We start from the raw sequence: 25186 nt of genomic DNA on the forward strand, positions 1-25186 counted from the left end.
CATGGCTCAGAATCGATCACAATGGCGTAGGTGTATACACTCTTTATCTTCCCTTAAACCTTGAGATTAAAATTGCTTCATAACGTTCTTCCTTCCTATACTATATCATTATATACAACCTATCTTTTATATATTACCACCACTAAATTAACTACTTCTATGAATTCGGTGTTTATCTTGTTGTGCTAACGAGGTATGGCAACTTGGACCGATGCATATATGTGCCTAGTCCTACGTTGTAGCTGGCTGGCTGACTGATTAGATGGAATTTCGGGGGGTTATTTTAAACAATCACCTAAGTGAATTTCATCACTAACCCATCATCTAATAACAATACAAAAATTCGCAGTTTGACCTAACTCCAAAGGTCATATGCGGAAAATTTATTAATTTAGTTGACAACAAAAAAATAGTAGTTAACTGAATGAACAAATGTTATGAAGAAATTTAAAAATTTCGTAAAGGATATTTATTGATTTAGAAACCACCTAGTAGGAATAAAAAAAATTTTCAACTTTTCATTTATTTCTAGTGTTGTTAAAAACAAATGACACGTCAATCAATTTTCTATCAAAATGTTATGTACAAATAAATGTATATTTAGTTCATATTAACTACAAAATGAAATAAATGTTCCCTAATTTAGAGTCTATCAGTACAAAAGTTGTAGTTTATACAAACAAACAAAAACTAGACAATGAGGAAAAATTACTTTCTTTTTAACAGAATAAAGATTTACAAAAATATCCTTAGTGTTTAAGTACACTTATACAAACAATAAGAGATGAATGAAAAACAATCTATCAATATTATTAACGATGAACAAATGCACCGGGTGAAGGTAAGTAACGAAGAGGACGACTTCGTGTTGGATACCTATGAGAAGAAAGAATTTTTTTAAAAAAATAGTTACAACACAGAAGAAAATACTATCCATGAAGTATTCTGAATTCAATTTGATAAATAGAATATAGGTCATACATACACATATAAACAAATAAAATTGACATAGTAAACTACCAACCTAAAATGTGGAACAAAAAAGAGATTTCTATCCATGTATGATCAATTTAAATAACAGATTTTCTTTTTTAAGATAATAAGTAATTCTAAACCACAAAACCTACCATAGATAAAAAGGACATTAATTGGAGTACAGTATATAAGATTGTTTATTAAAATATAAATAGAGTAGGCTTTTTACACCCGATACATGAAGTCATAAAAATAAGTTCACAACTTTAACCCTCAAACACGGAAACATAAAATGCTTTGGACAAAAGTATACATTCAACCTCATGGGTTGTTCTGTTGAACTCAGGCTTCTTACTGTCATTGGTTCGTAAGAAAGGGAATATTGTTTAGCAGTAACTAGATGTAGTCTCTGCCTTCAACTCAAAAAGTGAATTCTGACTACCAGATTCTAAGGTATGTCTATACGTAGTGAAGTTGAGAAATCGTTCAAGGAACATTAAAGTATAATTTTAAACTTAAGAGTTACCACAGAGAAACTGACTGGTTAGAAGGAGAATATTCTGTGAATCAACGAGCAACTCTACTCGCTATTTTTAGAGCCACTTGTAAATGTAACGAATATTTACCAAATCTTTTCAACAGGCTGATAACAATCCTTGAAATTAGCTCCATTTAACATATTTTGGGAACAACTTTATTTGGAAAGCTACTAACAACTGTTTTGCTTTAATATAGTATATATATTGTACAAATGAACGGTTAAATAAAATAAAATTAACTAATCTTGTTCCATAAACGTGTTAGATTGTACCTAACAGATTAAGATACAAGATCCGAAGTTTAAGTGTATAACTTTCAGCCAACAGGCTGAAAGGTTCGAAATCAAAACTACCTATGAAATTTTGAGTAACCAAACAGTACTATCAGTCCTAAGACAAAATGTTGGACTAACAACTTCATTATTTAATCACATTCAACATGAAATATTCAAATTAATCTTAGACTTGATCCATAAATATCTAGGCTCGAGGAGTGGTTAAACAATACGAAAATTCGAAACTTTATCCCCATATCACCCAGAAGATATGCAAAATACCAAACAGAACAGAAAAAATGTTTACTTACCTAACAGAACGAACAGATGAACTGTTTGTTGATTTCAACGAATTTTTCCATATCATTTGATCACGATATAATGCATCGATGCAAGCAGCACATCTAGCTAACTGACAAGATAATATATTTCGACTCCATTTACTTAATCCGACGCATGGACTACCACTATAAAACGATTTATCGGAATTCACCATATTATTAGAAGTAATATCATTAGTATTACCAACATGGTTTACAACAGTATGACTATCATTTTGATTCATAGATGAAGTGAAAAATTCTTGCCAATAACAATTGACTTCAGTTTCTAATTCCTAAAGTAAAGGGATTTTTTCGAAAATAAAAAGGTTAACTTAATTATTTTAACAGCTTGAAAGTATTAGCTGGTTTTCATAAAAGAAAATCATAGAATACATTTACGAGGTGAATTCGTTCGTTTTTAAATATGTGCAGATTACATGAAATCACTTATTAAAAGCACATAATCGGCAATAATTTCCTTGATTATGACTCTTATTTTCAGCTGTTCATTTTCTACGTGATAGGTCGCCCTATCTTAACTGAATACTTCATACAAAAATGAAAACTCATATATATGGATATATAGAAATTATGTAACAACAATTTTTCCATAACTTTTACACAAATCGATCTATACTACTTGGATATACATGACAAACATTTACTTAGATATATGATAACATTTTTTTAACGCATGTTATCGCAAAGAGGTAATTCATAAATGGTAATATTAACTTATTCATTGGGGTAGTGTGACTACTGGCAAATTTCATTTAACATCACACTGAAAATGCAAACTTTATGAAGAAAGTATGTAATTGTTATTGGTGATTAACTGGAACTTTGAGACTTTGTTAACAATCTTAAGTGAGTTTAAAAACGTTGTGAATTTCTGTTTAACTCATATGTAGTTAGTATGAAAGATTTGTGAACCAACATCAGTTCATTTATTTTATTTATTTATCTAAACACATAAATATTGGTACAAAAAGCACCAGATAAATATGCGCCGCACAAATCTCATTTGATTTGTGTGAGGGCTGTGATACTGCCCAGGCGCCCAGACTGAAGCAGGTGGTTTTCTTAGGGAACCACACCCGGAGCCTTTGACCTAAAGGTCTGATCCACAAGGCAGTGGAGCATCGTGAGGAGATGCAGTCCCATGGTAGCCGGTGACCAACAATAGGTTCATACGCCATTCGCTCCATCAGGATCCTGGAGCCCATGTGCACCATTGGTTTGGAATCAGGGTTTTCCAACTCCCCTAGGTGGACCCTCCATTTCCACCAACCCGGTTAAAGCGCCGGACATTCGCTTTTCGTCCTCTCACTTTCGTAAACAACACCCCCGCCACGAGAAGGCAGTGAGTAGGACTTCCCTGGCAGAGGCTATATATTCGCGTGGCCATATGAGAGCATTTCGAGAGGGAGAGCAGACTCTCCCCACTCTCGGCCGTACCAGGGCATTTGGGGGCACATCAGTTCATGATTTCAACTGTAAAAATACTACAATCTCTGCAAATCCCTCATACTAATAATAACATCAACAACGTCGGATGTCGGCTCAGTGGTCTAGAGATCGAGCGTTCGCACCCACGATCGAAGGTCCTAGGGCTGATTCTTGCGTGCTAGTCCGTGAATGAGCACTGCTAAGGAGTCTCACATAATTGTCCAGATATCTATTAATGTGATAAATATACAGTCTTAGATTTATTTCTGAGTGTTGTAAGCCACATAAATGATATTGATGTAGCAACATATAACATAACAAAGGATGTATCAAATACGTAGGTAATAATTATTTACCATCCCGGTGACTAAGTATATAGAAATACAAATTTTAGTGTTCTGTTGTTGGGTCGTTTTGTAAAACATATTTTATAAAAATGGACCTCAACTGAAATGATATTCAGTCAGATTTAACAATAACTAATAAATAATTAGAAATTACCTGTACATGAAGATCAGATAGGTCAGTGACAACATCCTCCGTATTATGTGTACCATTGGGACTGACAAAATTGATTAGGCCATCCATAATTAGTAATGGCGCTTTATGTGGATACTGAGGTGGGATACAGACCCATACAGTGACAAAACCTGAAAAATTAAGCCAAAAAAATACATGCGCTACGAATTAAGAATAAGTTTTACAAATAAATTGGAGAAAGTCATACAGAAAGATCAGTTAAGATGAAGCTCAATAACAACCATGTAATACTCAGCTACAAGACATACTTATGTGAGAAAAAAGCGATAATGTTTTGCTTAACCCTATCAAAGTTAGGTTTCAGCCGAGAAGACGAGCGTTTAATGTCTTACGTTATCTAGTTAGATGTTCAAAGTATAAGTCTATCCGTTCCAATCCAATCAGTGAACTACGATTGTCAGCAGACAGAGGACTGTGACCTACACACTAGTGCAGGATTTAAATTATATGATTAAAATTCCTTAGTAATGAAAATTTTGGAAAAATATCACACGGAAAATGTAAAGTAAAATCATGTTGACCTACAGTTTTCATCTCTTCCAAAGTGACACTGGAATATTGAGTCTTCAGAACGAATTACATTTAAAGCTATCATAACCTGAGCACGAGGAACAGACTATAAACAAAAAATAAAAACGAAGTCTTAAAAGACGATAAATGTGAATTGACACTAACAAGAATGACGAATAACAAGTTAACATTTACATGTTGGACAGTCAGTTTCATCGAAATAATTCACGATAGTAAGTGCTAGTATGTAGCTATTCAAAGTTCTTAATCACATGAAATGAGTTTAAAAGTATGACCAAATGTCCGTAAACCGTACTTTGAAAAGTTAGTTGCAGTTATTTAACAATAACGAAGGTTACTGTTAGGATACTACTAAACAAGATTACAGTACTCTGAATAAGAAATGAAAATGTCTTAATTTTTGTAATTGGAGTTAAATATATTATAATTGATACTACCAAAACCAACACACAATGCAATACTATACACTGAAACAAAACATTTTTTCACGCAAAGTACTTAATACTTGGTTAACAGACGACTATCAAACCGAATATACAACAGCTTCATAAAAACAAATCACCTGTAATGTTTGAAAATCAGAATTCTTCCACCGAATAATGTGAAGTTCAACATCAGAAGGGACCAACTGTTGTTGCTCCGGTGATAACATCAAGTTGCAACGTTCAATTTCTGAAAGCTAAGTTTGCAAACAGCAAAATCAGTAACAATGAAGGCTTGAAGAAATATGACGTAAAACATTTTTATCTGAGTGTAGTGAAAGTAATTACAAAAGTCTAGATTTATCAGTATTAGTTCCTATTTTAACTCGATTGTTAAGTTTACATTTAAAATTTACTCTCAATATATATGGATTCGAGCTCCTAGTTTAATACCTCGAAATACTTATGAAATCATCCTATTTTAATGAAAATTTACGAAAAGTATTATCCTGAATCTATTGTATTTAAAATAACTCCACCCTTCAAAAAATGATGTTACAAAGTTAATTTAACAAGCCCGATAATGTCGTATTGAGTTAAATACCTTAATTGGCACTCCAACGACTAAATTAAAGTGGTACCTCAAATATAATCTGACCGCATCTCAGTTAATCATACATAAATAGTTTTTAAGCACTGAGCTACAATGTTTTTGAATGTCCAAGTTATTTCTAACTGTTAACATATGATTTCTATGATAGACCGTTCAAAATCGAAAAATATTATCATGAATATACAATAGTTTGTAGTGATATCTTAACCACAGGCGAACTTGTGAATCATATATACTACAAACATTTAACAATTAATGAATTGAATAGTAAGTAGCTACTCGTTTTTCAAGAGTCCGACATTCATCAAAAGCGAGAAAATCGACATACATGAATAAATAGTGAATTATTGTAATGATGAAAAAATATATCTAGTGGCTGGGAAAGCTCTTTAATTTTAGTTATTCATTTAGCACTTTAAATTCTTAAGTCTTCCGACCAAAAGTCTGTCAAAAACCAGAAATCAGAATTGCCTAAACAATGTTCACTGTTCTCTAATTAGCTGGTGAACTTTTCAACATGTTAATTCCCGAAGGTTATGCATAAACTACATAGTAGTTATGTAATTATTTTTCGTACCCATTAAACGGTACAAGCTTCCATGCCTTAATTTCTTACTACATGCATTGATATAAATACGATCCAAGTGGTGTAATGGTGAAAGTACTGTAAACTGGGTGTGTATAACCCAGACATCCTCCTCCAATCCTCTACCTACTAAGACGGAAAATATCACTAATCAAGTAGTAAATAACAAAAATAAGAAATAAAAAGTGACAGTAACACTTGGCCAACTGAAAACTTGATAAAATTAGATAATAAACTAACAGCTGTGTTTATCTCCAGATAATGCCAATTGAAATAAATTTTCAAAGTACTTGAGGTCCCTACTCACCACTTCTGTATATTTTAATTACTAATGCTCATGATTCCCTCTTAGGTTTAGAAATACCTTTGGACAGATAGAAACTACGTTCTGACAGTTATAATAAACGTGAATTTTAGTCATTAACGAATAAATGACTTCGTAATAAGCATAGTTTGATATGATACATTTCCGTACTACTTACTGTTTGATAGTAGCTTACACTTCGTGAAGAAAAATATTTTTAGCAGACTAATAAATCCCTGACTCCGCCTGTAGCTTTTCTAGAGTTATTGCCGGTCCCAAGTCTGAGTGAAGGAGGAGGGTTAGGCATGGGGTCGGCAACCCCAGCCCGTGGGAAAAAAATCTTGCTAGAAAAACGCCAACCAGAAAAAAACAATTTAAACCATGTGAACTCTGCCCTCTCATTTGAAGGAAGATTTATGACGCCTCAGGATGAAAGCCGAGATTCTTCACAAGTCACGAGACCGATGCCCCTTCTAACAACCACAGCAACAACCAGTATAGGTGTATGGAGTGTTTGAACAATGAGGGAGATCGGCAGGTTTAATCAAGCAGCTAGGGAAATGAGGAGATACAACTTGACGGTGCTCGGAATAAGTGAAACCCATTGGATCCAAGCTAGACAGGAAAGGTTAGATTCGAGAAAGGTGTTGCTGTACTCTGGCCACATACAAGAAGATGCTTCGCACACTTAGGTATTTACTCTGATGCTGTTCAAAGTAGCACGGAAAGCATTATAGGATGGAAATCTCATGGACCCAAGATCATCAAAGCATCATTCAAAACAAAGAAGAAATCACAATCAATGTTATCTAGTGTTATGTACCCACCAACGATAGCACGACGATGATAAAGATCAGTTCTAATCGAGGCTACAATCAAACATAGCGAAGTGTCTAAGGAAGGATCTCACCATCCTGATGAGAGATATAAGCCCCAAAGTTGGAATGGACAACATCGGATATGGAGATATCATGCGACGACATGGACTAGGAGAAAGGAACAAGAATGGATACAGATTTGCAAATCTACGAGCATTCGATAAATTGGTTATAGACAGCACTATATTCTCAGGAATTGCATACATAAGGTTACATGGGTCTCACCAGGCCAAACCACAGAGAACCAGATAGATCACATTTGTATCAATATGAAATTCAGAAGGACAATGTAAGATGTGAAAACAAGGAGAGGAGCTAACATACCTTCTGATCACCACCTGATTGTGGCCAATATGAGACTGAAGCTAAAGAAACACTGGAAAACTGGACAAACAGTATTACAAAGGTTCAATACAGCCTTCCTTCGAGATACTAACAAACTCAACCAATTCAAGATAACTCTCAACAACAGGTTCCAAGCTCTACACGATCCACTGAAAGAACAAGAAACTACGATGGAGAATAACTGGAAAGCGATCAAAAAAGCATTAATTTTAACGTGTCAGGAAGTTCTGGGTTGCAAAAAGCATCACAACAAGGAATGGATCTTTGTTGAAACCCTGGACAGGATTCAAGAAACGAAGGACAAGAAACTAGCAATTAACAACAGTCGAACACGAGTAGAGAAAGTCAAGGTACAAGCACAGTACGCAGAAGCAAACAGGCAAGTGAAGGAGAGCGTTAAAGCCGACAAGCAGAAATACATGGGAGAACTAGCAACGACGGCGGAAAAAATTGCAACAGAAGGGAATATGAAACAACTATATGATACAACGAAGAAACTAGTAGGGAGATATAGTAAACCGGAGAGACCAGTCAACGACAAAGAAGGAAAGACAATTATGGAAATTCAAGTACAGAGGATGAGATGAGTAGTATACTTTGAGGAACTGCTGAATAGACCAGCTCCATTGAATCTACCGGAGATCGAATCAGTACACACTGACCTTCCTATAGATGTCACACCACCAACGATCAAGGAAGTCAAGATGGCCATCAGACAAATCAAGAGCGAGAAAGCCACGGGACCTGACAATATACCAGCTGAAGCACTGATGTCATACATAAACGCAACTGCAAACACGCTCCCGTTCTTTTCAGGATGATTCAGGAGGAAGAGCAAGTGCTACTGACAGACTGGGAAGAAGGGAACCGCATCAAGATATCAAAGGAAGAAGATCTGAGCAAATGTGAGAACTACAGAGGCATCACACTGTTGTCGGTTCCAGGAAAAGTTTTCAACAGAGTGTTGCTCAACAGAATGGAAGGCTTAGTAGACACCCGACTTCGAGATCAACAAGCTGGATTCTGTAAGGATCGGTCGTGCACAGACCAAATTACGACACTACGAGTCATCGTTGAACAATCAGTTGATCGGGACTCGTCATTATACATCAGCTTCATTGAATATGAGAAAGCATTCAACAGTAGGGATAGAAGAACCTTAAGGAAACTTCTTCGACACTGTGTAGTTCCTCAGAAGATTGTCAACATTATCCAGAACTCATACGATGGACTACAGTGCAAAGTCGTGCATGGAGGACAGCTGACAGATGCATTTCCAGTAAGGACTGGAGTCAGACAGGGCTGTCTACTTTCCCCCTTCCTCTTCTTCTGGTGATTGACTGCATTATGAAAACCGACACATCTAAGGGAAAGCACGGAATACAATGGACATCTCAAAATCAATTAGATAATTTAGACTTCGCAGATGACCTAATCCTTCTACCCCATACACACAAAAAAATACAGATGAAAACAATAGATGTTGCTGTAACCCTTGGATCAATAGACCTCAACATACACAAAGGAAAAAGCAAGATTCCCAAATACAACACAGAGAACGCCAAGTCAATCACACTTGATGGAGAAATTCTGGAAGATGTAGAAACATTCACGTAACTGGGAAGCATCACTGATGAACAAGGAGGATTTGATTCAGATGTGGAAGCGAGGATTGGCAAAGAAAGAACAGCATTTCTACGAGTGAGGAACATATGGAACTCAAAACAACTGTCAACTAACTTCAAAGTCACAATCTTCAATACGAACGTCAAGACAGTCCTACTGTACGGAGCTGAAACGTGGAGAACTAATACATCCATCGTCAAGAAGGTACAAGTATTCATAAACAGTTGTCTACGCAAAATACTCAACATTTACTGGTCGGTTACTATCAGCAAGAGCGTTTTATAGGAGAGGACAAACCAGCTTCCAGCTGAAGAGGAAATTAGGAAAAAACAGTGGAAGTGGATGGGACGGAAACCACTAAACTGCATCACGAGGCAAGAGCCAACTTGGAATCCTGAAGAAAATGGAGAAGAGGGAGGCTGGAGAACACACTGCGTCGGGAATTGGAAGCAGACATGAAAAGAATGAATAACAGCTGGAAAAGATTGTCCAGGACAGTATTGAATGGAGAGTGCTGCCTATGCTCTTCCACGAGGGGTAACATGCGTAAATAAGTAAGTAAATGATAAATCCCAAAAAATAAGTTGGGATCCGTAGGAGTTACTTAGTACAATATATATTTAGCAATTAATAAAAGAGAGTTAATTTTGCCAAAACCTTAACATGGTACTTGCTTTTTTAAATTCAAATCTAAAAATAACATACCTCTTTAGTGCGTTAATAAAAAGTTTGTTGTAGTATAAAGATAAGAACCCAAGTAGTTTTACATTATTTTTATTATTAATTCGTTGCTAAAGATAGCCTTGTACACAGGAGCTAACATTCGTCAACCAAAAGATTGAATAGAATTTATGAGCTTCAGTTCCAATTTATACTTATCTCCCAAAAGTATCACCAACACTGAATCAACGTAATGTTAACTTGATTGCATCATTCTGTTCAATTGACTTGTTTACACTAAATCATTGTTCCGTACTGTATCCCTACAGTTATTTACAAAACGAGTAATAAACTATTCCAAATGTGATACACAGAATTTTCTATGTTTAATAGTCATGAAGCAGCTCAATAAGATCGTTTCCCAGTGACAAAATAACCAGTTGATAACTTTGAAGAGACAAATATAAATCTACTGTTTGAATGGAGCAATTAAACAATTTTATAGGACTGAGAAACAATATGCCAGTACCAAATATTTAAATTAGCTCTACAATAAACCCATACTTTCAGATTCTATAAGTCGGAACAGATTAATGAAACTTTCAATTCTAGACGAAATCATGTAAAAACTACATAATAATTAAAAGAAACAAGATCGTAGACAAAAATTCTTCATATAGTTAAACTATTGAGAAAAAGGTGGTATCCATAAAATGAGGATAACAAAAAAAACACCAGGGATGCAATTAAGTGTGAAAATATTTAAAATTTTATAAATTCACTTCAATTAATTATTGTTATACAATCAGTCTTAGTGAGAACAATGAACTAAATAGACAACTTCCCTGTCCATATGACAATACTAAAGGAATCATTTGTTGGAATCAACTAGTGTGTGCAGTCGACCATGACGAAAGTTATTAATTATGTTTCGAAAAGAGTTCCAGATTACATATTTGACTTTCACCAATATTGTAATAAGGTTGAATCTTAGTCACTGATCAACATGAATATAGCATTATTAGTTATCACTAAGATCTAACTTACAGATAGTATATACAATTATTGAATTATATTTAAACCACTATCAAGACTAATATTATAGCCAAGCAGTTACTGAGACCCAATTCGAAGATCAGAACTTTCTAGCTTATAATGCTCAGATTTTTTCCACAACCCCAACAAAAATCAGTAACTCGTAATATAAATGAAATTGAGATGAATAAGAAGTGCTGTGTGGTAGATCCGCAAAAATGTACACTCACCTCTTCAATAAGATATAGTCTGTCAATAATTCGCGATTGGAGAGATTTTAACCAAGATTCAATTTCTCCAAAATGTTCTGACTCAGTAGATTTTGATGATTGTTCACATAATTTATTATCAGATAATCTATCTGGAAAGCAGTTAATGCCTGAGAGTTGTTGAGCCCACGAATATGGTCGTCCAATGGATTCGCATGCATTCCATGTAATCGATTTTTGTGAGTTAGGAAGAAATAAAACAGGTATATCTGAACTACAACCACCGAAACCAATTTGATCACAAGACCATTGTAAACTGGACAAAAGCTGTTCAGAATTAAGCAAGCTGCTATAAAAATACAGTATAAAAAAGTGGATTTCAGAAAAAAGAATGAAACTAAATCTAACTTCGCTTTAAATTAAACAAACAAGGTACACAAACAAATCGTAACACTCTAGGCATGGTTAAAAAAGATCAGTTAAACATTACAGTTCTTTCGAACTCATACCTGGACACTAATGTTTAAGGAGAGAACATTGTCAGAAGATTCCACCATTCTCAACTCAAATTTGAGTTTCATTTATGTAAGGAACAGAATGAGGGCTTTCTGGAAGTGGCAAATACAATTAATTTTGATATGGTATAGAGTTAACAGATGAAAGGCTCAGAAACATACACTCAATAATAAACCAAGTTATCTCGTCTCCAGAAAACAATTTTAACTGGTTTCCCACATGATCGTAAAATGTTACTTAAACTTCCGTTGTCGATTTGATTTATATCGATTTCCCATCAAGGGGTGATTTGGCCGAAAATTACAGTAGGTAAAAGATATAGTAATGTCTGTAGTATTACTTAAAGTGGAAAATGAAGAAATATTTGGGAAAAATTAGTCTAATTTTTCTGTTAGTGTGAAAAATATAAACTTAATTAAATGAACTTTTGGTAAGTTTTCCACTGTTTTGTCTACCCTTGCAAGTCTATCGACCCTTATATTTATTAAAATCTTTCTTGCGAACACAGAAGTTTCAACTAGGATTTGCCAGCCAACTCCTTAATTAACATTCATGAGATATTCAAGAGTACGGAGCACTATTTTTTACCATACAACCATGAAACATAGACAAAGTTGATTATGTGTCAACCGATGTCACTGATAATGGCGTAAACAATATTAACTGTGAGGTTTAGGTGGGTTCGTGAAAACTTATGCATCAAGACATCTTGGGGTTTGCGTTAAAAATGCTAAATCAGTGAATAATCGAACGCCCAATGGTGCTTAAGTAGGATAAATATGAAGGAAGTCTCAAAATAACGATATCGAAACATGGTAGTAGGCAATGAAGTCTTGACAAGATCTTAAACAAAATCTATAAAATACTCTAGTCCTGACGAAAATTAAACTCATTTACGTAAAAGTACCTAACCTTTATTATGCTCTCCCGTATATCTGTTTTAAAACTAACAGCATAAGGTGTGTAATTGTTTCCCTCTTGTTAACAGCTAGAAATTACAGTTATATTCAATGTCTCACAAAATAATCACTCATACAAAATATGACCTGTATACACAACAAACATGAATTAGAAAAGTTTACTATCCAATGATTACATGCCGTTAGCCACTCACTTTCCAGTTTTTGATCGGAGAAGTGAAGCAATTTTGTCTACTGAAAACTGTAATCTCACCGTTACCAGATGTAAATCTAACATCCAAGCAAATGATAATCTGATACTAAAACCACGTTCACTCAATGGTATATCTACAGAGAGAAGGAAATTAATTACTTTTATAGAATAATGTCAATATATTTGTGTGAAATAAGACTTAATTAGAATGAAATTGTAGATTTTTCTCTCTTTTCTAATTGAAGAGAAGAGCGCAGTGTTCATATAGACGTTTCTCACGTTTGAAATGTAAACTTGCGTTAACCATGTAATTTGACCCTATAGTAAAGAAGCACTGTTTTTCATAGTTCTTACGATTGATGCAACTTCTATAAGTTTATAATCAATCAAAAGGTGTATTTTGACAAATTAATCTTGTCAAAAATCTTCCAACCGAATCATAATAACAGGGTAGTTTGAACACTAATATTATCTTTCCCTACCAGGCGTACTGGAATGAGAAGGGAAAGGTAGGAGCATATAACTAAATAATAGGTCATATTGATTATTACTTGAAGAAACAAACACATTATTTTCTCAGTTAAAAGAAATCTCATTTATCTGTTTATTGCATAATTTTTTAGTGTACAACGATATCCTGAAATATGAGTTGAGTTTCATTTTAACTGTGAAGTAAATTATATCGAATTCATACAAATTGCCAATCACGATAATTCAAGTTATAATTCTTGTTTCTTGGAAAAACTATCTACGAGTATAATTTCATCAGCAACAAAAACAATAAAGAATATGAAACAAATCCCACCTGAATTTTTCGGGACAGAAACCGTTAACAAAACAGTTAATGGATGGAATTTAATAGTCTTTTCATTGGTAAACTCTTTATCTGTATCATCGATGCCTTCTGTTGCATAACGTTTCTTTTTCTAATAAAAAGCAGAATCAGAGTTTTTGTAAAAAGAACAATTACTTAACAAGTAGTAAGATTTACATTTTCAAATGATTTACGCTCATAACTATCATTAGTATAAAGAATTATCTTTACAAAAAAAGTAAGAAATTCAGAGTACAACACAAATGCTAATGACATTTTATTCAGTTCATTAAAGTTATATCGGTCTATTTCTGTATATCGATGAAAAGCCATCGAAATAATAGTTTCTATTAACTGTTAGTCAGTCAGAAACAACGTAGAACTTCGTACGCACGTAAGTACATCAGTTCAAGTTACCATACCACATTAGCACAGAGATACAATTGTTGATTCAAATTTCCTAGTGGTAGAGGTAGTAATGCATTATTATGGTTGTATAAACCCTTAACTAGTCTACTGTGATAGTGCACGTAAAATACAAACAAGAACACAATTTACCATAAACGAAATCATTCCTTACTTTAAACTCAAATTCTGAATAGCTTGATAACATACACATATTAATTTTATAGTCCTGATGTGTTTACTTCTCCTTTTAACTTTTATTCAGTATTTTATTTGTCTTCTCGGAACATATTGTATTCAAATCAGTCAGTTACCTCAACACTCATAAATATTAAGTTTATCTAGGTAACGAGAACCTCAAAACATGTAGCCACTTACATATATCAGGTTAACAGTCGGTGACTTCATGAACTAATCCTATAGTATTCCGTTTTAATTCGAATGTCGCATATAAAAAAAACTATAACTAACGCGTTTTTTATTCCCCTCTCCATCATCTACATCGGAATCATCAGCTTCCTGTGGTGAAGACTGGGATTCCGTTTGTTCTGTCGTTTGATTAACAGCTTTGGCCAATTCCGAATCACCTTCGATCGATACAGAAAATTCTGATTTTTTTCCTACAATAAGAAGAACAACTCAACAAAATAGTTTAATTAGAAATATATTATCTGCATTCACGTAGCTAATAACGGCACTATAAAAAATATAATTAAAAAAAACTCCAACTCATTTTAGGACGAAAACCAGAACCCATTATATTTTAGCCAAACACACCAAAGAAATGAAATTGTAGTCGAGGCATTTTAGAAATACTAAGCTGTCACTTTTCTTATTAGTTAACACATCAATCGGTTAAATTCACAACAAATAACTTGCTTCATCGATCATACAACAATGTTCAAATATATTTATTAAAACAACCTATAAATTACACATAAAACTACATTTCTCTTATTACAGAACTGAAAAAGCCTATCAAGAAAACAGAAAAAGTGGATGAGCGATGGTAATCTCAAAACAGCGAAAGTCAATAATAACTGTTTATATCCAATTCCATTTTTTGCCCAAAAATTTAGCTCAACAAGTGTTTAAATATTTTAGCTTTATTGATACACGCATGTATATTACATATATTAGCTTTGTGAAAAAACTGACTCTATAAAAGCTTAATATTCAGTGGGAACTTGTGGTGTCACAGTCATTACTGTCGGTCGCAACGAGAGCATAATTTATGGTGGAAAACATACAAAGTAAGAAGTACTCAATCGAATAGGACAATTAAAAAAAGGTGTATCAGAGCAAATGCATAAGGAGTCTAATGATCAAAAACGCGACTAATGGGGAATTAACTCTATATTATAATAACGCCTTCATGTTTAAACTTATAAATAATGCGTTCAAGTTTTAGTATTAGTATGCAGGTAAAAGGCCTTAAACAGAATGAGAACCACGTCTAAAATTTCATTAGCTACCGAATGACGAGCTGTCAGCCACTAGCAAAACCAAAATAAACCCATATTACATACGAAGAAGAACAGTGGACACTCACTGACAAATACAGATGAAGCTGACTTAACTAACAATGGTGGAAGTACACTACACTGACGGCCCTAAGTGAACCAATTAAAGTGAAAAGATATTACTTTCATGATTTCTCCGCGAAATTCAATGCACAGTGAGGGGTAACATGTATCTTATTACAAACTAAGTAAAAATTGCCAGTACTTGGTCCCTAAAATACCCGTAGTCAATGAACATAAAGTACTTTACATGCAATTATACAGTGAATGTACGGTAGCGAGAAATACCTGCTCAAAATCCAGATAGTTTATCGGAGTACTTAATGTGATTCAATTCACAGTCAAGGATGTTTGTGTAGCTAAACAGTATTTTCCCACTCGAACTCCCGGCTCTAAATCTCCAACCTAGCTTTTGTAAGTTTATAAACAAAAGTTTGGCAGAGTATGATTGGATTATACCTGAGTTCAGTCAGTGATGAAAACTCACCTTTATTCATAACCACAGCCCAACCACTAATACTTAAATTTCCTTCGTTTTTTACTAAAAATAATGTAACATATAAGGGCTTATTAATCATATAAAAGTTATTTAGCCAATTTAATTAATTGTTAATTCTTTTATGTCTAAACACTTTTTAGATTGGCTAATAAGTAGCCCAGAGTCATCAGTATAGTATATTTCTAAGACGGTAATTGATCAAGGAATGCAGGACACAACAACCAGGGTATGTAATACTCCCAGTTCCAACTTCGTCTTACCTACTACTGTCTAAACAATCAAATAGTATTACTAATCGTCATATTACATCTCAAAATCGAAAGCACGAACAAATGAATGGTTACTGAATTACATCTAAATGACTGAATACGCTACCCTCTTTTGGTTCCGGAATTAGTAAAATTCATCCAACTCAAATAAAAAAGTTTTCTAAACTACCTGACATAGATATGTATGACTTTAAGAGAGAATACAGAATATACAGTGGTGAAGGTAGGAGAAATGCCAAATTATACTGTTCATTCTCGCTTGTAAATGGTAAGTCCATTAGTTCCTGGACAATCAAAGTACTCTAAAAATAGTTGATAAACTTCAATGTGGTAAATAAACAACTTACTTCAGCAACATCCTTCAACTTTGGGCCAAAACTAGCCAAATAATTTCGTTTCTTTTTAATGGTTTGTGAAGTAGATTCAACAGCACTTTTCAGCTTATCACAAGAGTCAGACAAACTGGAATACACTAAACTATTTAATAAAAAGAAAATTACGCCTTTCGTTGTTCAAGCTCCCAATGAAGACGCTCCAAAGTCTCCTGATGTTCTGATAAGCTTCCAACCTATAGATTTGTAAAATATAAAGCAAAAAACTACTCTGCGCCCAGTTTTCTCATAGAACTCTTCTACTGGAATTAATTTTATATCTTCATGTCGAGACCTATTGTGGTAAATAAGCAAACACTAAAATACAACTCACCTAAATTCTAAACATGTTTGAATTTCATTTTCAAGGTGAGCGACTTCATATAAAAGATTCTGCAAACCTAAGTGCAACTGATCCACTTTATTCTTATTCTATTAGAATTAAAATATGAGGTAATCTTAGCACATCTTCAAGTTACCTCTGCAGTTATTTCTCGAGATTTTCGAATCCTAAACTGAGTTCTTCTGTTCAACTCCTTGATAGATATCATCAGTGAGGCAAACTGCGAAGCATTAATCTGAAAAAATTATCCAGGTAAGTGTATTCAGTATACCTTCTCCTGTGATTTTTTACGCTGCCATGTATTTTTTATGAACTCGCGTAAGGATTCACAACAATCTCGGAATTGTAAAAGATCGTGAGCACTTCCATCCAATTTCACAGAATTCTCTTCATGATAGAATGAATTTATTGACTTTGAATTCTGAATTAAGTGGCTGAAATACTGATAATTGAATGCATACTTCGTTATTAAGAGCTTCATCTTGCGATTTGCCTTTATTAGACATTATCCTACAATGCAGCATACAATGAATAATGAAAAGTTATAAGTGTTACGTAATGAGTCACTAATATTAAAAAATAAATTTAGAACCTATGAACAGAATGTAAAACATCTTGTTGTGGAAAATTATTCTTCAAGTCCATATCTAAGTAGTCGATTTTGAGTCACATTGTTTATAAGAACCAATGAAAGTCCCCGTGTTCTCAAATCAAAGTAAATGAAAACGGATTCAAACCTGAGACTTGCTTATTGGAAGCCGATCACTTTAACTACTAAGTCATCACAGTAAAATATAAAAAAACGTAATAAAACCTGATTAGACGATTCCATTAAATTCACGTTAACTAGAACGTATATCTAAATAAAATACAACATGTAGAAACAAAAGTAAAATATGACAATAGCACACATGATTTGCTCTTGAGTTTTCTTATACACTGAAATAAGATCAGTAGTTTCGGACCTGAAACAAATGAGTCCGGTATTTTTGGAAAATTTAACTAAAACGTTTCTTATGTGAAGTAAGTTCTACCGTATATTTTATGACTCATTATCATTAAGGAATACCACTGGACTTTGACTACATTTTCCTTTTAAGACGCACAAATAAAGTTCAAATTAGCAGAATAGAACAACTTAGTGGTGAAATAACATTTTGGAATGAGGCGGTCACCGTCCTCACCTTCGAAGGAGACCTACATACTTTGAGTAACAATTACCAAAGCACAAATCCCCTCCTTATTCCCCTAAAACTGCTGTACCCGTTATACTCAGCAAGTTATGCGAAAGCTTGTGAAAAAAATGACTCGTGACAAGCAAGCCCGTTTTCCACGTAGGTAGTATATGTATTGACTACGTTTCCATCCCCTGATAATTGCTAGAACACCATTGCGATTATTATAAGCCAATAACAGGCATTTCTTGACGTCAATTCTGTCTTAAACTCAGTAGAAAAAGTTGTAATCTGGGATTCAATGCCAAAAAATGTTTGAAGATTTTATCAAAACACTAAAGACTGCACACAAAAACAGAATAAAACCAACTCTCTGTTACCAAGATTGGGGATCAGTAGTTAGCATGCAATACTTAGTTTTTTTAGGTTTACCAGTATTTGTCATGGGTTCATAAAATATAGCCCACGATAAACTAACTAGTCCTACAAGCAAACACTTAGCTAATATCGAAGCAACGCTATTTACATAAAGAATGATCTCGTTTGAAAAATCTCTTAATTGAGATGGAGGACTGGATGTTAGCTTAAAATAACAATCCGTTTAGTTGAGAAGTCCTTGGTAGATTCACATTCTGAGTTGCAGATTACTCTGCCAAAGACCCAAAGTAAGACAATATTTAACCCTACCGCAGATGGGAAAAGTTTGGCATCATCAAACATTGTAGTGAGTCATTCGCTCGACTTCCACAACTTTGTTACAAGTAAAACTAACGGTAACTACTTCTATGAATTCGGTGTTCATCATGTGCTAATGAGGTGTGAAAACTTGGATTGATGCATATATATGCCTGGTCGTACGTCGTAGCTTACTGACTGACGAAGCTACCAGTAGTTAACAGGCAAGATCTGACATCACGGCCGAAAGCCATGAACACGACTTTCAAAGAAGTTAAACCCGTTCCTAGTTTATTTATTTGGAATCTAGAGGTGTCAAAAGACAATGACCCTGATAAAAGATATGCACACGACCTGGAGTTAGTGGAATCCGTCATCAGAAATTTACTGCCAGAAGAGGTTTCAGGGGTACATATCACCAAAGTAATGACTCAGTAAATAGGTGGAAGGAGAGACCCAACCAAGAAGAGTCTTGAAGTCGGTACTCGGAGATTTTGATGAAAGAGACGTAATATTGAATAACACACAAAACTTGTGATTCAAATATTCGTATCCAATCAGATTGGTCACTTGAAGATCGAATCAAGTGGAAGCATGCTCTAACGGAGCTAAATACTCGAAAGCCAAATGGCGAGAAGAATCTTATGATCAAGGGTTTTCGGGTGGTCAGGTCTTGGAAGCCAATGCTTTCGAGACCTGTATGGGTAGAACGTATGATTCCCAAAACACCTTAAATATGTCGGTCAGTCAGCTACAACGTTGGACCAGGTACATATATGCATCGGTCCAAGTTGCCATAACCTCGTTAGCACAAGGTGAACACCGAGTTCGTAGAAGTAGTTAATTTAATGTTGGTAATATATAAAAGATTGTATATAACGATATAGTACAGGAAGAAAGAAAGATATGAAGCAATTTTAATCTCATAGTTTAAGGGAAGACAGGGAGTGTATACGCTTACGCCAATGTGATCGATTCTGAGTTATGTCACACGAACGCCCGTAGTCTTCGAAATAAAACCTCCGAGCTAAGTTTGATGATGGATGAATTATGTTTCGACATAATTGTTGTCACAGAAACTTGGCTCATCGTAGATATAGACTGTTCTCCCACCATTGCAGGCTACATCTGTATTAGAAGTGATGTACTCAAAGCAAATTATTTGCTTTGAAACAAAAGCAAATAATTTTAGCCCCTGAATGCCCTGGTACGGCCGAGAGTGGAGAGACTTAGCTCTCCCTGTCGAAATGCTCTCACATGTCCATGCGTAATAGCCTCTGCCAGAGAAGTCCTACTCACTGCCTTCTCAGGCTGGCTTCAGACCTGGTCGTGGCTGTATCGACCACATATTCACCATTCGTCAAGTTTTAGAGCACAGACATACTTGTCGGCGTCCGACAATGATAGTTTTTCTTGACTTGAAAGCAGCATTTGACTTTGTAGACCGAGAGGTTCTGTGGCAGTGTCTGCCATTGAAAGGTGTACCTGAGAAGTACATAAACCTTGTGAAGGCTCTTTACTCGAACACTACCAGTCGAGTGAGAGCTTATGGCGAACTGTCATATGATTTTACAACCTCAATTGGTGTCCGTCAAGGGTGTCCACTATCCCCATTTTTGTTTAACTTCATTATAGACCTGTTGCTGGAAATAACACTCTCTGCGACTGAATTTTCAGGAATTGATCTTCTACCAGGAGGTTCATTTATCGACTTAGATTACGCAGATGATTTAGTCCTGTTTGGTGAAGACGCTGACAAAATGCAGAGTCTTCTGTTGGAACTGAGTAATAATGCCAGGATGTTTGGGATGCGTTTCTCCCCATTTAAATGTAAATTGTTACTCCAGGACTGGCCTGTGTCAACATCCGAACTAAGGATAGGGAGTGAAGTAGTCGAACGCGTGGACAACTTCATTTATCTTGGAAGTCTGATCAGCCCTAATGGGTTGGTGTCCGACGAAATCTCAGCACGGATTCAAAAAACTCGTTTGGCTTTTGCCAACTTACGTCACCTATGGCGAAGACGAGATATCCATCTATCAATTAAGGGACGAGTATACTGCGCAGCAGTTCGCTCTGTTCTACTTTACGGCTGTGAAACATGGCCATTAAGAGTAGAAGATACTCGTAGGTTACTAGTATTTGACCACAGATGCCTTAGAAATATTGCTCGTATCTGCTGGGATAACCGGGTAAGTAATAGTGAGGTTAGACGCAGGGTATTAGGGAATGATGGTAAATCAGTTGATAAGGTCATGAATCTTCATCAACTGAGATGGTTGGGCCACGTGTTACGTATGCCTGAACATCGATTACCACGACGCTCTATGATGACTAGTATTGGGGATGGTTGGAAGAGAGTTAGGGGCGGCCAAACCGAAACGTGGCATCAGTGCTTGAAGTCACTAACTTCTAGCCTGATCCATGTTGGTAGATGCAGACTACCTGGTTGGGGCCCGCGTGACTATCGTAACCAATGGTTGGAGACTGTGGGTGACATGGCTCAGAATCGATCACAATGGTGTAGGTGTATACACTCTTTATCTTCCCTTAAACCTTGAGATTAAAATTGCTTCATAACTTTCTTCCTTCCTATACTATATCCTTATATACAACCTTTCTTTATATACTACCACCACCACTAAATTAATTACTTCTATGAATCCGGTGTTCATCTTGTTGTGCTAACGAGGTATGGCAACTTGGACCGATGCATATATGTGCCTGGTCCTACGTTGTCGCTGACTGACTGACTGCCTTCTCGCACCAGGGGTGTTATTTACGAAATTGAGAGGACGAAAATCGAATGTTCAGCTCTTTAATCGGGTTGATGGACACGGAAAATCCACCCAGGGGAGTTGGAAAACTCTGATTCCAAACCAATGGTGCACATGGGCTCCAATATCCTGAGGGAACAAATGGCGTATGAATCAAACGTTGGTCACTGGCTACCATGGGACTGCATCTCCTCACGATGCTCCATTGCCTTGTGGATCAGACCTTTAGGCCACAGGCTCCGGGTGTGAACCCCTAAGAAAACTACCTGCTTTGGTCTAGGCAGCCGGGCAGTATCACAGCCCTCACACAAATTAAATGAGATTTGTGTGGCGCATATATACCTGGTGAGTGCCCCTTTGTACCAATATTAATATTTAAAATAAATAAACAACACTGAGATATCAGCCATAGAATCCGTACATGTGATTAAGGAAACTGTTCTTCCATTGATCACTAACCTCAAACATAGTAATATAACGGGCCCTGATGGGTTACATCCACGACTGCTGTCATCTCTTGCGGACATTATTTCAAGGCCGCTCGTGACGCCCTTCAACATGTCCCTTTCACCCTCTCAACTACCTACAGATTGGAAAGATGCTATAGTCAGTATTATATTGAAGGATAGTCAGACTGATCGTATCTAACTACCGGTCTGTCAGTCTAACCAGCATAGTCGTTAAGTTACTTGAAAAGATAATTCGGGTTAAGTTACTAAGTCACATAGATTCGTACAATCTGTTAACTTTCGAGCAGCATGGGTTTCGTAACAAGCATTCATGCTTGACTAACTTGCTTATTGCGAGAGGATTGGACAGCAGCCCTAGATAACGGTCTGTCGATGTGACATTCATAGACTTTAGAAAAGCGTTAGACAAGGTTTCACGCTTAAGTCTTATGCAGAAGCTCTCGCGCTTCGGAATAACAGTTGCTGTACAGGAATGGATAGGAAGCTTATGTGATCGCAGACAAAAAGTGATGGTCGATGGAACGCTATCCGAATGGAAGCCGGTCAAAATTGGTGTGTCCCAAAGTACCATATTGGGTCCCCTTTTTTATTTTATTTTATTTTATTTAATCACATATATATTGGTACAAAGGGCACCGGATACATATGCGCCACACAAAATAATGAGAATGGGAGAAGGAAGAAGATGCGTATATATGAAAGAAGGAAAAAAAAGAAAAGGAGAAGAGTAGTGATGGGGGGAACTGAATGTACAACTAGAAGAGCTCTCTCAGTTAGGATAGTTATAGCCACTCTTTATGAAGAAAGTAGAAGAAGGTTACAGCAGGACCGCCATTGGCTTCTATTCTGAGCCATATCTGATAACGTCTCTAGCCACTGTGTTGCACCATCTCTCTGACCCCAGCCAGGGAGTCGTGAAGGACCAACAGAAGCTAGCCCTTTGCAGCTTTCTTTCATGCCACGACACCATGTCATACACTGACCTCCTCTCCGCTTTTTCCAACCAGAACCAGCGTCGGCAAATAATGCACGACGTGGAAGCCTCTGGGACGACATTCGTAGAACATGTCCAAGCCACCGAAGTCGGTGTTTCAAGATGGTGACACCAATTGAATTATTGTCTCGGCGCCCGAACACACGATGCCGGACCTCTGCATTACTAACATGGTGTTGCCACTGAATGTCAGCAATCCTTCGGAGACAACGATGATTGAACACAGAGAGACGTCTAATATCCTCAACTCGGAGAGGCCAGGTTTCACAAGCATAGAGCAAAACTGCTCTCACCGACGCGTTGTAGATCCGACCTTTTACAGCCAGACTAACATCACGAAGGCGCCAAAGATGGCCCAGATTGGCATAAGCCGCTCTGGCTTTCATTATACGTGCATCAATCTCATCACTCACGCCACCACCAGCACTTATATAGCTACCTAGATACACGAACTTCTCAACTACTTCAATCTGCTCACCATCTAGGGTGAGTACAGGATGAGAATCCTGCCAGTCTTGTGGGAGTACCTTACACTTGGAAGGTGCAAAGCACATGCCGTACCTGCGGACACTGATTGGCAACTGATTAAGTGCGGATTGCATGCCTTGGGCATTATCGCACAGTAAGACAATATCATCCGCATACTCAAGGTCGAGAAGTCGTTCTCCAGGCAGCAGATCCACACCGCCATTACTTACATCCATCAGAGCTGTTTCCAGGATGTCGTCGATGGCAAAGTTGAAGAGGAATGGTGAGATCGGGCAACCCTGTCTAACCCCACTGCTCGAATGGAACAAGGGATAGAGGTGGTTGTATGCCCTCACTCTGCCTGAGGTGTTCGTATACAGGGCCTTTAAGATGTTAATGAACTTCTCAGGCACACCCTTCTTCAATAGACAATCCCAGAGAACAGTCCTGTCCAACAAATCGAAGGCAGCCCTGATATCAAGAAACACTACGATTGTTGGCCTGCAATAAGTATGACGGTGTTCTAACATTTGGCAGAGGGTGAAGATGTGATCAATGCATCCTCGACCAGAACGAAAACCAGCCTGCTCCTCGCGAGTCAATCGTTCTCGGGTTTTAAACAACCTACGAAGAATGATAGAAGCCAATAGTTTGGACGCAGTCGGAAGTAGACTTATCCCCCGATAGTTATTACAGGAACAACGTGAACCCTTTTTAAAGATAGGGACGACTATCGACTCATTCCATGATGTTGGAACACTTTCTTCCTCCCAAACCTTTGCAAACAACGCAGTCAGTTCCTTAGCCAGAAAGTCACCACCATCTTTAAAAAGAGCTGGAGGTAAGTCATCTGGGCCCGGTGATTTGTAGCGTTTCAAGAGTTGGAGTTCCTTGTGGACTTCCGCCTCGTTCGGTGGATCAGTCGTCACCGGCCATGGGGGGCAGGACAGACTGGTTGATGTTGCCGGAGCAGCAGGCCAGTTGAACTGCCCTTCGAAAAATTCCGCCCATCGTCCAAGACGTCGAGAGATGTTAGTGATTGGCATCCCATCATCCTCGTAGATTGTTTCACTCACACCAGACTTCTTGCTGCCAGTGGCTCGGATGAGTTGGAAGAGCTTCCGGCAGTTACCAGATGCAGCTGCTGCTTCCATCTCATTAGCACGCTCCGACCACCAGGCTTCTCGGTCCTTACGCAAGCTTTGCCCAATTTCATTACGTAACAGCCTTCGTTTGTGGTCATACTCACGGTCACCCGGAGTAGACTGACGGGCTTCCATCAGTTGTAAGGAGCCAGAAGAAACCCAGTGCTTGTAAGCGGGACGTTTCGCGAAGCCGCAAGCGGCTTTACTCGCCATTTTCATGGCGTCGTGAAGATGTAACCAATGCTCATCTATACTTTTCGGTGGGATGGTAGCTAGCCTAGAAGCTAGCTCCGCTCGATACTTACTTGCAACAGAAGTT

The 25186-nt window shown here is 36.7% G+C and overlaps 1 protein-coding gene across 1 annotated transcript in view; it reads right to left on the reverse strand.

The window, feature by feature from the left end:
- Window positions 1-457: 457 nt before the first annotated feature.
- The window catches only part of Smp_067250.1 (putative fms interacting protein), a 30598-nt gene continuing 5869 nt past the window's right edge, over window positions 458-25186 (reverse strand). Inside the window, exons 2-18 of the mRNA XM_018794840.1 lie at window positions 17625-17673; window positions 17435-17584; window positions 17300-17398; window positions 17155-17252; window positions 17052-17115; window positions 16950-17017; window positions 16797-16911; window positions 16619-16751; window positions 14630-14778; window positions 13745-13865; window positions 12941-13073; window positions 11332-11659; window positions 5195-5311; window positions 4627-4717; window positions 4063-4211; window positions 2101-2405; window positions 458-876 (exon numbers count right to left, since the gene is read on the reverse strand). Of these exons, the coding sequence (XP_018649212.1) occupies window positions 813-876; window positions 2101-2405; window positions 4063-4211; window positions 4627-4717; window positions 5195-5311; window positions 11332-11659; window positions 12941-13073; window positions 13745-13865; window positions 14630-14778; window positions 16619-16751; window positions 16797-16911; window positions 16950-17017; window positions 17052-17115; window positions 17155-17252; window positions 17300-17398; window positions 17435-17584; window positions 17625-17669 (2229 nt within the window). The 5' untranslated portion in view covers window positions 17670-17673 and the 3' untranslated portion in view covers window positions 458-812. The remainder of the gene's footprint in view (window positions 877-2100; window positions 2406-4062; window positions 4212-4626; window positions 4718-5194; window positions 5312-11331; window positions 11660-12940; window positions 13074-13744; window positions 13866-14629; window positions 14779-16618; window positions 16752-16796; window positions 16912-16949; window positions 17018-17051; window positions 17116-17154; window positions 17253-17299; window positions 17399-17434; window positions 17585-17624; window positions 17674-25186) is intronic.

The sequence above is a fragment of the Schistosoma mansoni genome, chromosome 1 (assembly GCF_000237925.1).
Source record: "Schistosoma mansoni strain Puerto Rico chromosome 1, complete genome".
Classification (NCBI taxonomy): Eukaryota; Metazoa; Platyhelminthes; class Trematoda; order Strigeidida; family Schistosomatidae; genus Schistosoma; species Schistosoma mansoni.